Source organism: Plodia interpunctella, chromosome 2 (assembly GCF_027563975.2).
Source record: "Plodia interpunctella isolate USDA-ARS_2022_Savannah chromosome 2, ilPloInte3.2, whole genome shotgun sequence".
Classification (NCBI taxonomy): Eukaryota; Metazoa; Arthropoda; class Insecta; order Lepidoptera; family Pyralidae; genus Plodia; species Plodia interpunctella.
Genome location: NC_071295.1, coordinates 4,536,068 through 4,557,218, shown reverse-complemented (window position 1 = coordinate 4,557,218; position 21,151 = coordinate 4,536,068). Strand labels below are relative to the sequence as shown.

General features: G+C 34.2%; 2 protein-coding genes across 3 annotated transcripts; one reads left to right on the top strand and one right to left on the bottom strand.

Annotated features, from left to right (window-relative positions):
• The first annotated feature begins 742 nt into the window (after nt 1-742).
• LOC128680520 (DNA-directed RNA polymerases I, II, and III subunit RPABC4-like) lies at nt 743-2,510 on the top strand. Its single transcript, XM_053763735.1, has 3 exons — nt 743-949; nt 1,414-1,506; nt 2,396-2,510. Exons 1-3 carry the CDS (start codon nt 892-894, stop codon nt 2,416-2,418), a joined length of 174 nt encoding a protein of 57 aa, XP_053619710.1. The 5' UTR covers nt 743-891; the 3' UTR covers nt 2,419-2,510.
• Nucleotides 2,436-19,787, bottom strand: shn (schnurri). 2 transcript variants are annotated; one of them, XM_053763451.1, is made up of 7 exons: nt 19,665-19,787; nt 19,258-19,289; nt 10,026-13,279; nt 9,774-9,941; nt 8,877-9,130; nt 8,334-8,527; nt 2,436-7,341 (listed from the first exon to the last, which is right to left on the bottom strand). In XM_053763451.1, exons 2-7 carry the CDS (start codon nt 19,271-19,273, stop codon nt 5,663-5,665), a joined length of 5,565 nt encoding a protein of 1,854 aa, XP_053619426.1. In that variant the 5' UTR covers nt 19,274-19,289; nt 19,665-19,787; the 3' UTR covers nt 2,436-5,662. The 2 variants fall into 2 exon arrangements, with proteins under 2 accessions (XP_053619426.1, XP_064292887.1); XM_064436817.1 differs by lacking the exons at nt 19,258-19,289; nt 19,665-19,787 and adding an exon at nt 16,271-16,694.
• Between the last annotated feature and the right edge of the window lie 1,364 nt (nt 19,788-21,151).

Below are 21,151 nucleotides of genomic sequence, written 5' to 3'. Positions count from 1 at the left end.
AATAGGGAGTTTTACTGTATATTTATCCCGCCAGAGTACAGCACTGTATGTTAGGTAAGTACACAAAAGCATTGCCGCCTTTTGCTATGTCATATATAACGTTTTTTATAGAATACTTTATTAACTCTTTCACTATGTAAGCATTCGTTATATCAGTTTATGACCACAGTTGACCAACTAATGTAGAACATAACCTAAAATAATTTTATTATTTTCAGGATAATCCACCAAATCCTTCCTTTTTCCTTTAAACTCGCATCACGATTGCGTAGAAGGTATTTTTGGTCGTAAATCTGTAACAATATTGAAAATTGCCGCTTTTTGCCTCCATTGGCAATGTTTGTGTACCAGTAGCGCCATCTGCGCTGAGCTTTGCATAATAATATGTCGCAATACTCAATTTTCTCTAAAGAAACACAAAAAAACCGGTTGACAGCTAAACTACCATTAAACTCGTCGCATAATATGGCGGACTATGGCACGGCACGTACCATAGTTGCCATAAATATGCAATAAGCAAAATATGTTTGTCATTTTCGTCAAATGCAAAATAAAACACTGTAGAAAAAAAGAGAAAAACATATAAATGTATAAGTAAAAATTAATATATGTTGACAACGGCCAAGGGTCACATTAAGGTAAGTTATAAGGTCCACATCTCTAAGGGAACCGTTCTAAATCTATGGTCTGCCTGACAGTCTTGGCAATGACAATCATGACAATCAACGTCAACAATAACTTCAATTTGAAGAGCACCACATACAAACAAGACTGAACTAGGTACCTACCACCTTCCAACAAAAGTAATCGGTTTGCTTGGAAGACTTACTTGAATATAAACTGCTACATTTAAAGAATTATAATTCTGAACAATTCAATTAAAATTTTGCAATGGCTGATACAAATAAAGAGCAATCCGTTGCAAAGATTATGATATATGTCTGTGGAGGTATGTTTGTGGTCGTTTTCATATTCATATTTCTCTTCTTTTGATCTCCTTTCTTGTGGTTAATTATTTTTACATGACTAACTTAAACTGACAACTAATATGCAGTTTACCTAGCAATGTTTTCCTTAACAGGAAGCAGGCTGAAAACTACTAACATGCGTAATCTGATTGGTATACAAGCTCATGTGGTATGAGTGCAATGAACTTGGGACCTTTCAGTCAGAGGCCGACTGTCTTAACCACTTGACCACCAACACTTGGAATGACTTGTTGTAATTACATTGTCTTCTTAAGAAGTTCCTAATTTTTTATTAAAATCTACAAAAATATGTTCTTAATAATAACAACTAAAAGCTCTTTGACTCTAAAATAAACCAGACCAACCCAGATAGGGTTGGTCTGGTTTAGTGTTGACATTATATGCTTTAGTTTAATATGTAGAGTGTTGTAATTTATTTTTCCAGAATGTCATAAAGAAAATGAAATAAAACCAAAAGACCCAATCAGGTGCAGAGAATGTGGCTATAGAATTATGTACAAGAAGAGGACAAAAAGATGTATCCTTTTTCAAATTGATATATTACAAAATGTACTTTTGTTAAATGGTTTAACATAACTTAAAAACTTCCTTTTTTCTATTAGAATTTAAACACAATGGGTTTCAATAACATTATTAAACTGTTCTATTATATTATCAACACAATCCTTATATACCTTACTCACTCCAGCTTTAACCTCTAGTTACAAACTTAAACTAAAGAAACAGCTTATCAATAAAATGTGGTTCTTTTTCTTATTGAGTGTATTATTGCTAACACTGGTATCAAATTTTATTCAAGTTTCAAGTTGCCTAAAGGCATTTGACACAATAATGATGTTGTGTTGTGTTTTAACAGATATACAGTTATCTTAGTTATTCAATTATTGTACAATAGAATGATATTTAGTCAGACTTTCAGAAACCTCTTGTCATGTATAGGTAAATAAAAGTGCCCGGTGTTTGGTTTAAATTATGCATGTTTTTCTTGCATAGGTAAGTGTAAATTTGGTTATGCTTATAATTATTGTTTGCTTGTCCATACTTATAATAAAATTATGGTATTTTGTTTATTTTTTAATTGAGATGCACTGCTTCATTTTTATGTTATAATTTGTGGCTTGTTTCAGTGCTGTGAAGTGTTTTAGAATAAAAAATATTCTAAAATATAGATACATTACTAACCATATGATACAACAGCCGTGGTATGGTGACCTTTCTTGCTTCCTGTAAAATTGTTTATATATACATATATATGCTAATACTCATGTCTGGCATTAATGATACGATAAAACAACTGCCAACCATTTGTTAATGTTAAACAGTTGTTATTTTAACAGGTTATCTCACACTCAATTATGAATATTTTTTAATATCAGAATCATAATTTTCCTTAATTCCTACTACAGTGGTTGTATTTGATGCTCGATGATGGAAGAATACTACAGATTCAATTTACATTTAGTTTATTATCCATCCATACAATGTATATATTTAAACAATAAATGAGTAAATATTTGACAAGTCTTTCATTTATCCATTATATACACATTAATACCACTAAAACAGAACTTATTTAGGTACTAAACAACACATGATTTTACATTTACAATGTACATTATATCAATGTTTCTTTCCTTAAACTTCAGGAAATTATCAAGCACACTGTAATAGTCAATATTTTGAAAATTCTGCGACAGTATCATTCTTTTTTACCAAATAAAAAAAAGAGATGGTTCTCAGTTCATTGCAAACATATTTACATGATTTTGATAATGTTAAATTATAATAAACAGATTCGATTATAATTACTATAAATTAGACAATGTCACAATATAGTATTAACTATGTAAAAATATGTTCAGCTTTCAGAAATCTAATCATGTGTTATAAAGAATCCTATACCATCTATGTCATCAAATAAATGGATGGGACTCACTATTTTCATTGAGATTTATGTCGCTTTACATACATATACATACACAGTACATCATAATGACTATTCCCGGTGAATCGTTATTTGCCATACCCTTCTTTCATTACGTCACACGAAATACTTTGCGAAACTTTCTTGGTAAAAATACTAGTCCGTTTTTGAGTTCCAGACTTATATGTGTACTTAAGTGTGTAAATACAATCAATCGGTTCAGCAGTTTCAAAGCAATCGAGCTGTGAAGGTCGGATATACAGACAGGCATATCTGTGAACTTATAACGGTTCCGGTTTTTCTCATTGAGGTACGGAACCCTAAAATCTGCAGTCTCAGTCCAAACTGCATATCCTTCGCTATGGATAATGGAAATAGTGAGACCGATCCAAATATGAAGAAGGTTGTGATGGAAATTTTAACGAGGGTTGTGTTTTTCAGCTTGTAAATAGACATACGGAATGTTGTCAAATAAATGTTTTCTCAGGTAAAACGAATTACAGGATATTATGTAGCCCAGAATTTTTAAATGCTCTTACTACGTGGTCGCTTCGAGTTGGCGCGCCTCACCGCGCCTCACCTCGGCGCTGGGCGGGTAAACTTTACGACTAGGACTCGGTAGACAAATAGACTGAATAGACTATTAGACTAGATCTCTATAACGATAATCGCCAACTGACTAAATCGAATTTGATCGAAGTCTCTTTTATGCTGTACAGTCATGTTCTTTAATGTATATCTTCAGTGGCGATCGCCCACAGCTTCGGGTGGCCCGTGCGGGTTGCGGCGCGGCGCGGTAGTGGCTAACTCGAAGCAAACAAGTATTAAATGAAACACTAAATGTGGGTTATGGCGCTTATGTGCCCTGCAATCTTATGGAATTGTAACGCATGCGTGTATACGCGCGTGTCATGTGCACTTTAAAATTCCATGCAAATTTGCGGTCGAGCCTTTCAAACATAATATCATTGCAATTAAAAATCTTGAAAAATCTACTAATCGGTCTTATAATCAAAATTTACTTTACTGAACAATTAAATGATATGTGATAGACGACATTCACTTAGGCCAAACCACAGCTCCAAACTATTATACTTTGTTTTTGTTTTTTATTTAAAAAAACATAAATTCCTTTTTGAGTGTGAAACTAAGTATATACATTTATATATAAATTTTTTATGGAAATTACTTTGTACCAATCAATACAACTTATTAGAATCATTTTGTATTTTGTTCACAATGTCATTAAAGACTCATGCATGTAAGTTTGAAATATAAATTCGAAAATTTTATAAAATCAATAAAATCAGTTACTGTATATAAGGTTTAGAATTTCTTTTAAATATGTACCTCTACACTTATGCAAAGTAGAATTGTTTACTTTCAATTAGGTTTTCCTACAACTTTGACAACTATCATGATCTGAGACCTATAAATGTAATCTTAGTGTACATTTAGATATAAATTGTTCCAAAATATTTACCTACTTGTAATAACATACATGGCTGCATCATTTACTTTGTAAAGTAAAAGGATTGCGTTTTAGGACCCTTAGCTACTAAATGTAATAATGACTAAGAGCCACTAAATTAACTTACCATTTTTTTATCTTAATATTAATATTTTAGCTTATCCAGTATTTATAGATTAAATAACGATTCATCTCTAAAATGTCGTCTACACTCTAAAAAGTATTTTATTGGCCACCACTTAAAACTACGAACATTTAATGACATCAACGTAGCATTCTTTTATAGTGGATACTATTATGATCAAATATTTTGTTGTGTACTTTCACTAAAAGCTGTGTAGTTCAAGTAAATCGTCCGGCAAAATCCGGTATTCTAATAAGTAAATAAAAAAATGAAATTTACTTCACTTAGGAAAGTTATTGATATGGCAATAATCACAAGATTTACCAGTACAACATAAAATATATACTAACCAATACGTAATGGCAAAAGTCTATATTTTATTTCCAACGATTTGTATCGTAGGTTATGATATAAATCGAGGTTTTAAAATATCATGATAATTACTTTGTAGTAAGGATATGATGGCATTTGGAAAATTTACAGTGTAATATTTAGTGGGTTTTATTATGATTGAAAACTGACATACATATACACTCGTCAAATATTCACCCAAATGAAGAGTTTGAAAGACAAATATCTAGCTCAAGTACTATTTTGATATGGAAGACTCTTCGAAGATTTTATATATACATTCATCTAAAATATCGTTTATGGAAGTTGATATGCCAATCGTTTTTAAGATAGGGATTTTGGAAGTAGATGTTACACAGTGTAAATACATCGTGGAATATATTTTATAAAAATACATACAAAAAGTAGTAATGGTCATTACCAAGATATACTTGACTACATCTCAAGATTTTGTAATATGTTTCATTGATATTTTAAGCGTTACCTAAACCTGGACCACATTAAGAATTTAAACTTCACAATTTTTGAAGTTCGGAACTTTAACATTTCTTATTTAGAATAACAAATATCGTATCATAAATCGTAAGCCTTATGTTGGAAGCAATTGTAACAACATTAAAATTATAATGATTTCAAATATTTACAAGACACTTTGTAACTAAATTTTAAATATGTATATAATTAAAGCGCATCCATTTTGTTTTTACACGTCCGAGTCAAACCCCAGTATGAATAATTACATCTTAAATTAATAACAAAACAAAATTGCACATTAAAATATCCTACTTATAATAATTTTGGCACTAATTATCTGTGGCACTATAATTAACTCTTGTTTCTACGTTTAGTCCTTCGTTACTTTCGTTAGTCTTTATCTCACTATCTCTTTCACCGTCATAAAACATTTTCTCCGAACCGGCATCTTCGTCTTCAGAAGAGTCCTTGCCAGCCGTAGCTGTCGATGCGACAACATTACTGCCTTCTGGAAACTCCAATTTGGTGGGATCTTTTTCGTGAAGTTTCTGAGCAAGCGACTGTAAACTGGCAAGAGAACTTGCACAGTCCGTTGTATCGATATCTGTTAAACTAACGCCGGCACGTTCGATTTCAGTAAATGTCCCAAATGGCAGTTTAAACAAACACTCGAGCCGCATTACATGCATTTTGCTTCTAAGGTGTTTCGCTAAATGTCCATGAATTCTAAACGCAATATTGCAATCGGAACATCGGAAGGGGCGAGGATTAAAAGACGTTGCCGCCCCAAAAGTCGAAGTCATGGATACTTTATTGTGATGAGAACCTGAGCGTTCGTGTTTTTGAAGATGTCCTCTCGTTCTAAAACTAACGGCACAAACGCTGCAACGGAAAGGCCTCTCCATATAATGGATATTAAGATGTAACCTGAGTTGTGATGGTTTCGTAAAAGTTTTGTTGCAAAAATCACATACTCTTCGTCCGTCTTCCATAAGTCGCCCAGGCGAAAAAGAGGACACATTTTCAAATTCCTTTCCTTTACTCACTTTAAAAGCGACGCCCCCAACACCAATAACAACTTTCCTTGCGATAGGATCATGATCTAAAGGTAATTTAACGGTTTCCGAGTCTGTGCTTACATCATCTACCTGAATGGTTTCTTCAGTTTTATCTTTTATGTTATTACCATCATCGATTGTATTATCCATATGACTATCGTCTTGTGTTTTCATCAGATCAATATTTAGTCTAGCTTGTTTCAAATACTCTGACACAACATACTTTGCATTTTCGGAATTGGTTTGACTTGGTGTTCGTATCCTTTTTGTTTCGGCTGGTAAATTACCAGACAGTGGAGAATCTCTCACTTTACTTTCTTCTATAGACGTAACCGTAAAACTTGTTGATTTGTCACATTCAGTCACTTGCACACTGTTCTTATTTTTTGAAGATATGTCAGTAATCGGAAGTGCCATTTTAGTGTTAGTTTCAGATGTGCTATTATTTTCGGCAAAAACCGTTTTTTCCAATTCAACTTTTCTTAATTTTGATAAATTGGATGTGAGTTGGCTTTGTTTTATTTTGGTGTCCAAAAGTGCTCGTTCGGTCAGATATGTATGTAACATAGGCTCTCCATTTGTCCACTGAGTCTGATGTTGCGGAAGTTTAGCGGTGTTTGAAGCCAAAGATGCTAGAACACTGGACTCTCGGGCTGTGGGTATTTCGGGAATATTTGGATATGGTTTCACATCATTTTTGCTGAGATCCATTGGTTCATTATCAATATCCACACTAGAATCCAAAGATACGCCGCTAGCGATAACAAGTTTTTCTTGCGTAATCTCTAAAGATATGTTTTCTGATCCTACTGGTGTGTACGGATAGGTTGAAGGTCGTGCACTAGTTATCAATCCAGGAGTTGTAGTCGTCGTAGGACGTGACCCTCCCAACGACAATAAACAATGTGCTGCTTCATGTTCCGGTAGTCGTGACTTGCAAGCCTCGGTATCTAAAAAACAAACATAATTATAACTAAACCAATAAGAATTGGAGGCAAATCTATTCTGATAAAAATAAAAGGTTAATTTTTTCTGAAGTTATTTATGCACCCATATTACAAATAACTTTGGTTATAACTATAACTTTTTTACTAATGAAGCATACATTATGAAATCGATATTAACAAATATAATGTTCTTATGATTGGATTGTACTCCAGGACGTACTAATATGATTATATCATATATCAATATATATAAAACTCTTCCGTTACTGAGTGACTAACTGACAGACAACGTACAGCCGAAACTACTGGGCGTAGGAAGCTGAAATTTGTCATGTAAATTCCCTGGGGAGTGTAGGTGAGCACTAAGTAAGGATTTTTGGAAATTCTACCCCTAAAGGGGTGAAAAACGTTTACATGAAAGTTCTACACAGTTGAAGTTAGTGACTTGAAAAATTGGATTTTAATTGTATACAACAAATTAATGAATAAGTGTTTCCGATTTTTCTGAAAATTAAACCTCAACCCCGTCAAAAGGTTGGTGAAAGATTGTATGGGACTTAATACAATTTTCAAGATAAAAAGCTGAAAATTGGTAAACATACTCTTCATAATTGTTGAAGTTATTTCAGGCGGGCGAAGCCGCGGGCTAAAGCTAGTCAATTTATAAAGTACTAGCTGCATCCCGGGGCTTCCTGTGGGAATTTCGGGATAAAAAGTACCCTATGTGTTATTCCAGGTTATATTCTACCCGTGTACCAAATTTTGTACCATTCCGTCCAGTAGATTTTGCGTGAAAAATACATACACACATAAATACTCACAAACTTTCGCATGTATAATATTAGTAGGATTTTCCTATGCAAATCTATCTATATAGAAGGCGGCGTGGGCGTGAATTGGGTCAGGCTGATCATGATGTGTAATTATTTGTTTGTTATCTTTTTATGGGCAATGTACGAATAAGTCCGCAAACTAAATAAATGTGATTATCTTACCGCTAGATTCAGTTTCTCCTTCGTTCCCTTCGTCTCCCTCAGATTCTGTGTCTTCATCAGTTTCGCCTGAACATTGGGCCATTTCTCCACAATCACCATCGTTGTCTTCGTTTGGATTTATACCCAACTCGCAACATTTTTTGTAATGCGCTTTACTCTTCATGTGTTTCGTCAAATTTCCTTTAGTTTTGAAACTGTAACGGTGATCGGAAGAATTCTCATTATTAAACAATAACTCAATTTGTAATTTCATTACTTACTAATAAGTGAAACATGCCACAGAAATGAGTTACATTACGAAAATATTTTACTGCATTAAATTTAATCTAGGGAGAGAAAGCCAAAAAATAAAAGTTTTATTACTATCTCACTTTATATTATTTGGAATTTACAGAAAGAGACAAAACATACTTACTAAAAGTATGCTTTAACTTTAAGGTTAGACATTTAGCATTGTTCATATTTGTTATAACTACAAAAATTATAGAAAAGTATGAAGAAGCAGGAAATGTATAAAAATAAAGATATATATGTATTACAAACCTAAAAGCGCAATGAGTACACGTGTATGGTCGCACATCTGTATGAGTACGAATATGTTTCTTTAACATTGAAGGTTTCTTGCAACGAATACCACATTCAGAGCAGACGTATCTCCCTCTGCCGCGGCCTCGTACATATGTATATTCTTCATTACTTTCAAATCCACCAGCTAATTCTTTTTTCGGCATTGCTGCAGAGTCTAGCATTTGCCGCTTGTTCTCATCATGTTTTTTCGTATCCGCTAGTGTAGGTGTCTGTAAAATACGAGGAACTATGTAAAATCTATACATATACATGATACAATTTTAAATTTAAGGCTATGTCGAAAAAAATAATAATGGGTCTTTATGGTACTAATAGAAGCCAAAACATTTTTTTTTACAATTATTGTCTGTCTGTATGTTTGTTCGCGCATCACGCAATAACTACTGGATTTAATTTTATGCAGTTTTACAGTTGAATTGCGGGTGGTCTAACTTAAATCGCGGTAGGTCTTAGAACCAGAGATATTGACAATAATAAGTTATGGGCGGACGCATGAAATAAGCGCAGGCGAAGCCGCGGCTTCGCCTACAAAAGCTTGTAACTTATACTATAAAATACATGCTATTTTTCTTCACCTTTAGTTTTAACGTGTATAATATAAATTTATCTGAACCTACTTTTAGTATGTATGTACAAATACGCTTGGATATTTAAAGCTACGAATTTTGATACGTTTTATACTTTAACAAAAACATAATTGATTCTAGATGTTTTACAGGTAAAATAAATTGTTGCTAAATCTGCTTATTACAATAAATATACTAAATACCTACAGTTACCATTTCATTTATATACAAGCCAACAATATTTTATGGTAAAATTGTTTACAAAAAAAGATGGAGTAACACTCACCTGTTTAATTTCTTTTAAATTTTTATTCCACTTCGATGAATGAGTCAATATGAGATCTTGTTTGATAACAGCCACAGATATACTTTGCGGACGATGTCGCGAGTCATAAAGAGACATGGCAGTGGAAGTGGACAATCCCAGAGGATCTGGCGTCAATTCAGATAGTAACTGTAAATTAAGTTACATATTAATAAAAAATAACGTCACACTCATATAGTAAAAGTTTAAACATTGCCAGAATTGTTTAATTACCTGCCAATTGCTATACATTGATAAGAAATGTTGATTAGGAACGTATGTAGGCTGCGGACGGTTGATAGTGCAATAGAAAACTTTTGTAGAACACTTCAAACCCAAGTACGTATAGGCGTTTCCATTCAAATAAAGCTGTCCGTAAGCTTTAGCAGGCCTCGGAGTTTCTGGTGACACCAACGGCATAGTGTTTGCGTTAGGTGTTATGCCATGGTGCCTTTTAGGTGTGAATGTGCCAGGTTTCAACGGTAAAGTGGAAGGTCGTAGGAATTTAGGTTTTCTCTCTTCAGCAGATGCTTTTGAAGTAATGTTCTTTTGAAAGTATAATGTTTCAGACCTTTCATTTGACACATCAGCAAAATTCGTCTCGTTAACGTTTATATTTTTTTGCACATCAGCCGAACTTGGAATTTGTTTATTAAATATTTCAACCTTGGTTATTAAGTTTTCGAAATTAAAATTCTTTACTTCATCTGATTTATTTTCTCCCGATTTTCCAGCTATATTTAAAGTAATGATGTCTCTAATTTTTAGTTTATTTGGTGGATAATCGGTATGTTCTTTTAATAGTGGAGATCTTGGTAAAGTTTCTGGTGCATTCCTTTTCAGTGATCCATCTTGCCTGGACAGTATTGGTTTATTATTGTTTACTGATTTTGTATTAAGATATGGCTCATCTACATTTTTTACTTTAATTATAGGTAATGCAGATAAATACATTGGGGTTTCATTTAAACTATTTTGAATATTTTTTGAAGAAGTACACTCTGAATGAGAAACTAATCGTTTAACAGGACTTCTAGTGTTTCTTGATGAATCATATTTTAAATTTCCTTTTAATGACGAAACGTTTACAGATTTGTCCTGAATATCTTTTGTACTGCTGTTATTGATATCCACATGTTTCATTTGTGAAATAGTATTTTCCACGAATATTCCTGGTGTATTAGGTCCGGGTATACCAGGTACATGAGGGATTAATTTTCCTCCATGAAAAATTGTAGTAGCCCCATTTGGTGATGATGTGGGACTCAATGGTGGTAGCGTTAATGGATTATATGCTGTGATAGCACTCAATGGTGGAAATTGAAAATGTGTCATATCACGCATTTTAGGAAAATTTCCTGAAGCCGTAGATATTATGATTCTTGGTGTTTGTGGCGCACTAATAACTTCTTTAGGTGTTGGAGGATTGTGTACCATAGTCCCTCCCGAGTGTAATCCTGATCTGACAACGATACTGCTTGGTTCTGTATCACTGGCAAGTTTTGATGGGGAAAGATTTTGTTGTACTAAAATAGGAGATAATTGGTTTTTACTCGGTTCTATACGCAAAGTAGTTGTTCCGCCCGAATGATCAACAATTTTTACTTCTCCACCAAACATTTGAAGAGATGTAGAATTAGTTCGCATGTGATGAGACATATCATCCAAAGAGCGTGATACTATTGAATTACCATCTACGCAACGAATCTTTGGTTGAGAATATAAATCAGTCCTAGGTGAAATATTTTCAATCAATCTGGGACTATATGTGTCAGATCTACTCTCAATTCTACGTTTAGGACTGTGTGTAGTTTTAATTTTCAAACTTTCTGTTTTTCTTGTGTAATCTGGAGTCCTTGTATCGACAAGTCTAGTATTTCCAAGTAAAGGCCCTGGTGACGGCAAAGGAGCTACCACTTCATTTGGCTCCGTTTTAGCTATCACAAGATTATCCGGCTTGTTCCGTAAAGGCAATGATTTCGTTACAGAATTCAAAGGAGCTTCAGGTAGTCTGACATTAATAGAATTACTCCTTACAAAAACGTTATCAGGTCTTACAATCTTCAAATCTTTTTGAGAAATGTTTTGCGTATTATTAGGGTTACCTTTACAGTAATATAACCTATGAATTTCCAAATTATCAGCACTTCTGTAAACTATTTGGCAAAGCGGGCAAATAAATAATGGTCCCAGCCCATCTATTAATTCGCCTGATATGGAAGTCAAGCAATTAGACTTTGTTTTAAGAAGGAGATCTTTTATAATAGATCCTTCTGGATTTAATGGGTGCTTTTGAAGATCCAACTGTGTAAAACTCTCTGAATGTGACCTTTTTCTGAATGAACTTTCCATTTCATTGCTATTTTTGGTAAGATTTAGCGGAGTCGATTCTTGTTTTATATCCAAACAATCACTTAAAAACTGCTTGCTTTCAGCTATCTGTTTTATTTTTCCATATTTTTTTTGTAAAGGGGTATCGATGACATCAACTATCGCTTCATTATCTGATATAATTTTTGAGATATGTTCCGTAAGAAATTCTGCATTTGGCGATATTGTTTTTTTTGTTTTGCTTTTGTCGTCGGATTCTTGATAACAATCTACTCTGAACTTGGGTTTATAAATTGATTTGGACTTAATGTTATCACCAGATGCTAAATTAGCACTTGCCGACGCATAGTCAGACAATTCAACAGATGACAGTTCACTGATCTTAACATTCTCCTGTCGGGCCATAGAAGAATCAGAGCCGGTGTCTGATATAGACGATGCAGGAGGCAACGATGTATCACTTTCTGACCCCCCTGATAAATCATCTTCATTTATAGCAACATTAACATCTGAACCCTGTAGTCTCAAAGCATGAGTTCTCGATCGCCTGTGTTTGTATAAATTTGATTTCGTTTTAAAAGCAAAACCGCAAGGTACACAAGGGTATGGTCTTTCATTAGTATGAGCTCTGATATGTTTCTGAAGGACTGAAGGCTTGGCACAAGATAATTTACAATAGGGACACACATAACGTCCACCTACTGTTCCACTATAACCATCCCTCATAAAGTCATTTTCAAAGTGCTCAGTCTTATTTGAAAATTCATCAGTTAAACTGGTCTGACCAGATACTTGAACATTGTTAATTACATTACTTAACCTAGCATTTTCATCATTAAAACTAATTTGTACAATTTTTTCCACGCCCTCAATATCCAGGTCAAGCTTATCTCGTTTCTCTTTTATTTTTTCTATCTCTGGATGAGCTGCGGCGATACTCCCATTGGTAATTGAAGCATTACAATCAGACTGTATTATATCAGTTTCTTTTTGTCGGTTTTCTACTCCTTTGTTAGAATTGGTTGGAAACACCGAAATAGTAGATGCCATTTTCTTAAACTTCTTATGCAGATAACTCTGATCATTGTTATTGGAGAAGTTGCTATCCAAACGCTTTTCTTGAGTGAGCGGCATGGTGCGTGCCTGCCTCTTTATTCCTGAAATAACAATGATTCAAAGTTAGTAAAACCGTGGTGTTTTCTAATACATGTATGGAATTTTAATATATACATATTGCATATAATAAAACTATACATAAGTGGACTATGTTTGTTCGCGTGGAATGTAAAAACTACTAGGTGAAATTTGATGCGGTTTTCTCAGTTATATAGCGGATGTTCTAACATGAAATCTTGTATATATTGGTTTTATTTCGAAATAATGCTTAGAACCCGAGATATTGACATTATTAAGTTATGCGGACGCAAGAATTAAACGCGGGCGAAGGCGCGGGCAAAAGCTAGATATACGAACGTATAAGTATAGGTTTTCTCTAAAGAATCACTTTTACTTACAATACTCGTAATAACTAAATCGTGTTTATTATTATCTATTTAATAATTAAATGCAATTATTTTTTTATATAAAATAAAAAGGTTTGTTTATGCATTAATTTACTAAAACACATAAGTTAAATACTTCGCAGCGTTGTGACTTACGACAGTGGAGCTGAGCATGACGCAATGCGCATGTGCTGCTATTTCTATTGGTGTGTAGTGTGACATCACCGTTACGTAGACTCAAACTGCCAGTCGACGAGGATATCCCCGTTTGCTAAAGAGTAACAACATATTTCATTGTGGTCGTGGTCGGGCGATTAAAGCTAGCAAAGCAAAAAATATATCATCGCTCTTGATTCTGATATGTACATTATATCTAATAATATGTTTGCAGAAATGTGAAAAGGATTACGGAACTAAAATATCTAATTTTTATTGTTTGTTCACACATTCACACATTTTTGTGTTTTCAGTTAATTTATACATATATGTGGGCGAATATTTATAAAGATACTTATAAGTATTATAGTAACGCAGTGTCGACCTCGCTTTGCGTTCACTCGTTTGTGAACGACTGCGTTGGTGCGTTCCGAGAAGGCGTTACAATTTCTTAGAACCGGAGACAAACTAACCGCTCCAGCCGCTTTGAGATAGAACCGGCAAATTAATACGCACGCACACAGACACACGCTACTTTAGTGTGTATAAAGCGAAGTCTATCCATCCATAATATTATATTGCAGAGGTCATTTTCGAGTTTATATCCTCTTCGAATAGTATTTGCCTTTATGACTAACACCGGATTTCAGCTTAGGCAACATAGGCAGTTGCCTATGGGTCGTCACCACAAGGGGGTCGCTAAAGGCTCAGTAGAAACAAAAAAATAAACTCTGAAGTTCCCTGACCGAGGGTAAATATATTTTAACTCTCCTTAGTTACGAGAGTGATGTTTTGAGGGAAACAGAGTTCGACGATATTATTCACCCCTAGGTTAATTTTCAATACATTTTATGTTAACCAACTTATTCAGTCTTTAACACAGTTAACCACAAAGGATTTGAGGGCCCCACTACATCTTCTGCCTATGGACCCCGAAGTCTAAATCCGGCGCTGATGGCTAACGATAAACGAGGGTCTGTATTTTACATTATCTATCTCGCAGATATAATTAGATATAATAAATTACTTATATATCTTGTAGATATTGAGTACTTAGTAGGAATGTAGGTATGTTGCCCGTATCACTTTCTCGCAATGCTACTTATTGGAGAAGGCAAAGTAACCATGTCAGTGTTGTAATGAGACAAAGGAATCCCGGCGGTTGGCCGCCGCCCGCCGGCCTGGCGCCAAGCCAGTCGGCCCTGGCGATGACTGTGTTAGCCGCCAGCACGCCGCCGCCAGTGCCAGCCTACATTCAACATTGCATAAAATTCACACCACCTCTCAGGCTACCGGTTGTACTATCTATATGGGTGTTTATTTTGGATAAACATCATGTAACCTACCAATGTTTTGTTGGTCCAACCAACTTCCTGGAAAATGTATAAATAAACTAGCATTTTCAGCTTAACATTAGCCCGCCATTTTAAACACGTGATTTTAGTTTTTCGCCCATTTCACCCCTTTACCAAACAGGTTCTTTGCTTACTTACATTAAGCAAAGAACCTCGTTCTATTTTCTATGTTCAACCTATAGTTTAATAGGTATCTCAATCAACGTCCAATTTTAAAGAACAATATACCTAAACAGTCCTAAAACATTTTAATTATCTAGGTATGTATAATTTTTATTATATACCTACTGCAGCCCAATGCGGTAACTAATTGGTCTGATACTCAACTAATCTAGACATGTTTTCCTTCTCAGCGCGGTGGATTAACTTAATTTACCATTACGATAATAACTGCAACTGTAAGTTATTTGAGCATTATACATATAGGTATGAGTTTATATTTTAAATACATACTAGGTAGGTACCTACTTAGGTATTATTTGTCTCTCATAATGCGTTTTCTAACATTCTTAAGTAATAAATAAAAGCTATCAATCCAATCATAATAACATAGTAAATACCTATTACAAATGCGCGAAAAATCTTTGTATGAAACTGAAACGAAATGCAAACAATCGACGCCATCTAGATTTTTAATGTTTTGATAGATCTCTATTTTGCTCTTACTTAGATCAATGATATTTTTAAGTTCAACCCGCAATGACGTAATTAGGATTTTATCTCCAATTTCCCAATTTTGTTATCACCTTGCTCTGCTAAGATTTGCCTGTGGGGTTCCATTTCTTGTTCTGACAAGATTTAATTTTTTTACATGTATGTACAATGTATTGATAAATAAAGACAACCGTAAGAGATAATATCTATCTAAGTACCAATACTCCAAATTTTTAACACGAAAATATCATGAACGTAAAATATGAAAATGACGTTGTCAAATCTGGTTTCCATAGGTATATTACTTGCTCTAGAACTCTGCTCAAATGAAATTTGTTATTATTTTAAGTTCCAAAATCAAAATCTGTTCATCAAATATAGTTACCTACGCCGTACAAACTTTCGCTTTTATGGTAGCTTTAGTCGGATATTATCAATATGTACATAATTTGTTATCCAGTAAAGGAACATAAGATCTTACCAAGGGGTATGAATCAGTCCACCATTATAAAAAGGCTGTCACGATATCATTTGTTTATGCTTACAGAATAAATGTCAACAAGTCCGATAGGCTGCATTTCACCCGCGCACAAGTGAATCATCGTTAATAATTGCGCGACGATCCACGCCGCACTCACACATCTACACACTTATACACCTGAATTATCGTCACACACTCCACGGGTACATCGTTTCGTTGCTTTCTTTTCTGCTGGAGAAGCTTGCGTACGTATTACCGTGCCTTTATTTTGCTTGCGAGGTGTTAATTTTTGATCTCGAAAGAAAATATGAACAACAACAAGCAACAAACGATACAAGTTGCCTCGCCGGGGATGACTGTACAACTGTTTGTAGCAATCGTTGGTTCGTTTCGTTCCGTTCGGCTATTCTCTGTACGCCCCGCGCCACCCGCGCACTACCCGCGCGCCGCCATGACTCTGCGTTCGCTGTGAGTAGTGATTCATGTCGCGTTTTATCTATCTCTCTCCTTCACCGCAACCGGATCGGTCGTTCTTCGTAATCTATTTATACGTATCTTTAAAGTATATGTACGGACTTTAACACTGCGATTGTAGTACCATATTCATCGATTCATAAAAGAACAATATGACTATTGCTGATTCTTTAAATAGCTTAGAGTTTGCAACTAGACGAAATATCTACTAGGTACCTATCTACAATCCATGTTGATATTCGTAGTTGTTACTCTTAGTATTTTTTACCCGTATATCACTTACATAAGTAAGTAATATATTAATTGGCAGCGCAAGCTACGACGTCTCGTGTAATTTTCATGCAGCAATGATTTCGTAACGGTTGCGTTCGACCAGAACGGTTATTGGCTTTGTGCTTCACCTTCCATTTAACATTCTAATTCATAGCCATAACGAACGTCGTAGTTATCTCATCAATATAGTCTCTCTTAATGAAATAATTCTCGATTGCTATGCCTAAGAAAGTACCTATATTCATATAATACTGTGTGTTGCAATATGTATACGATAATAATTTATGTTATTCAGTTGGTACTTTCCTATATTTAACTTATCTCGTGAACTTGTTATCAGCAAGACCTCTTTATCGAATTTATTCACATTACTTACAGACAAATAAGCTTGCTGTCATTATGAGAATTAATCTAAATAGTCGTTAAGCTGCGCAATGATAATATTTTTTAATGGAAACTCCACGATACTCAAGCAGATACGAATATATTAATACATTATATTTGCAATGATAATTGGTAGACGCTTATCAACGAGGAGGTGATGACGCACGCGTTTCGCCGATAGTAGAGGCAGTCGCTCGCTATGCTATGAGCAACTTGTTCTAACTTGGAGTGGGCTAATTGCGCTCCAGGAAGTTAAGTGATACGCACTATAAATACATAAATATATTATTCAAACGACATGTAATATGTATACATACTAACTGGATACTAACACTAAAATATTGCTTATTTTTTTAGGTTGTGTTTGATTTATGATTTGTATTTTGTCGGGATTGTGCATTATTCGTACGTGATCGTGCCAGACCAGCTCGGCTTTTGTAGATTTTCGATCTATTCCAAAAAATTTTATTACATGCATACGATAATTTTTTTTCTTTTAAGATACATTGGAAACCTTGTCTTAGAGCAAAATATCTAAATGAAAAACCATTGTATTTTTGCTTGCATACATGATTATACTAAGACTAAATTTAGACTTATTTAACTTCATATATTTGTTCCTTTCTGTCTAAAAAGTTTTAATTTTAAAATTAATGTGAAATAGTAAAATATGTAGATTTATAATAGGAGTCTGATGTGAAGGAGCAAGCGAAATATATAACAGCCTCCAGTGTTTATTCTCAAATGAAAAGACACTTCTATTATTTTAGCCGATTTTAACGGCACACTTATTATGTGATGCTATGACAATATGACAGCTGTTTCGCGATAGGTATGCGAGCGAGGGGGCGCGCGGGGCACTTGTTGCGTTGTTTGGTTGGCGTTCTCGCCTGTTGCCGAGAACCGACGTCACGCTACGACCTTGAGCCACGCGGCACTGTAACGTCTGTTACTTGGTCTTCTGCATGATCACTATCTAGTCTAAAATACATAGTTGGTAGATCAATTTGCACCATGATAATTGATAACTTGTTCTCGTTTAAAACCTTTACTTAATATCCCTCCTATCGTAAAAATAAGTTTATTTTATTTATGCATGTTTTCAAAATTGAAGAAACAAAACTTCTCTTTCCACATCCACCTGTCGATCGCGGTTAGGTTTAGACTGAATTGATTTGACATTATTTTATTTTAACTGGCAAGGTTCAGATTCCAAATAATATTTATCGGCTGCCATCGACGTGTTTGGCAACGTAGCTATTGAGTAAATGTGTTGGCCGGTCCGGACGGGCGCCATGATGTCGCGTGGGCGGGAAACCCGTCTTGGAGCGAGGCGAGCTTTAACTATCGAAATGAACACAACACTTAAAGGTAGTAGCTATAGGTAGGTACTTATGCTATTATTATTATTTCATCAACATTAAGTAGGTTCTAATAATATATTATAATTTCCGTTTTAATATGTAATTAGCCTTAACTGATACCATAAAATTAGGTAATTATTATGTTTCTCAAATCAGTACTTAGTTAGCAATACCTCTTTATCAATGAATAAAAGAAAACAGGATATAAGACAACTCGCTAACATAGCGTCGTCGTCACGTCATGATTCGAGCCTGACTACGAAGTAACGCCCCTCCCCGCCCCACCTCACTCGGGCTTCCCTCGGAACCAGGTCATCGGCTGGCTAGGCAGCTTGATCGCTATGCCGGCCCACCGACTCACTGCAGAGACCAGCCTCACCCACCTCAATCCAATTAGGTTTTATGTACTTAGATAATCTAAACTTTGAATTGTGTCAAATTAGTCGTAAGAAAAAGCATGCGAATCAATAAAAAATAACTTAAAAAACAAACCTTGGCAGCCAACCATCAAGTGGGAGTATTACCTAAAAATAAAGAATTATGTTGTTATAATTTGTTTATTTGGTTTAGAGTTTCGCTCGATTGATTTTGGGAGATACAATTATGAGTCATATAATTTCTATAAATCGATATAACCTTCGATAAAATTGATTTTTCCTGTCTGACTTGAAGTTTGAGTTTAGCGTGTTTAAATATAATGACGTTTAGGGTTATAAATGGCTTTACGAGTTTATCTATTTCTAAAGAAGGGACGACGGCAGGCAGGCTGTCGGTCATAAAACTATAGCTTTCAAGATTTTAAGTTTTTACTATATTTTAGTGGAACCCGAGCTTCGAGGCGACATAGCCGCAAAAGTAACCGGGAACATGTTCAAATGTTATGAGAGAGATTTACTTACCAAAAATACGGGAAAACTATCCGGGGAGAGATTCCGACCTTCATGTCGTACAGACATAAATAAAATTATAAAAATGGGATGGAAAACATGTCAGCATTATCAGCCATCTTTTTATGACGAACGAAAGGTGACGCGAAGTCGAAGCTGAAAAAAAAACTTACATGTAGTATATAAATTTGTTTAAATAAGTAGTACGCATCAACAAATATAAGTTTTTCATATAATTAAATCCAGTTAGTATATTTGTACAAATCCCCTATATTAATATTTAACCATACCATTCTGAATACTGATTTACTTAAATATCTTGATTTGGATCTTAATCAGAAATTGAAGTTATGTGGAAACTTTGTTTACCTAAACAAAATTAAAACATATCTAGGTATATTAAAGACGAATAAAAATGCCTCGCAATTTTTTTTACTAATTTGATTAGTGCCTAATCAGAATATAAGAAAACACTTGTATCGAGCGAGAGCATGGCGTCATTCTCTGCTAATTCGGGCGTTCGCAAATCAACGACCAAAATGCGGTGTATGAATGTGACAATAATATGCGTGAGTCAGCCTATTACCAGTACCACTTGACTAAATAAATACCTATTCATTGCTTCACACACAACTTTCATTAAATAACACTCATGGATTTTTGCATTATTTTTGATTCAATATAAAATTAAACTTTATGAAAACCATATCCATTCATGTGAGTAGGTTTCTTTTTCTCTTTGTCAACTCAATTGTTAGTTTCACCTTGGCATGAAGTATACTAAAAAAAATGGTATCGGATATTATTGTTAAAAATACGGCGTTATTATTGTTAAATAAATTGTATCGGATATTATTGTTAATAATATAAAGTTTATATTCCGATACTAAAAATTAATTTTGGATTTCTTCCAAACTTTCAATGTGCACTCTACGCACCTACGCATTATACTTTTATTATTAGCGAAAAATGTCCGAATTAGTTAATGACATGTATATTAATATTTTCGGTCTCGACAAATAGGTACCTAACCTATATAAAAAGATAAAAGGATAACAATGATGTATAAGAATGGAAGAAGTAATTTTGTACCAATAGGCTAGTTGACAAATATTTGTTAAGATGACTATTCGAAGGCCCTTAGATTAAAAGAAAAACCAATGAAATAATTATTGTGATAATAACAATGTTTTCAAATATATGACAAAAATAAATTCATACCTTTTTGAACTCGTCCAAACGCAGAAGTGACGTCACATCCTGCTAAAATGTTCGCAAAAAACGCTATGTTCGACAGCTATATTAAATATAACTATTATGGTGAAAACTTCCTTAAAAAAATTATAATTTCATACTTAAAAAAAAAACTTTAAATCTTTCCAATCTGTAAATATATCTGTTTTAGGTATCTAGATTATACATATATTTTTTTAATTATCTGATCTTGTCAGCTAACCTATTGTAGTTGCTAACAAACTTTAGGTTTGGAAAGTTGTATA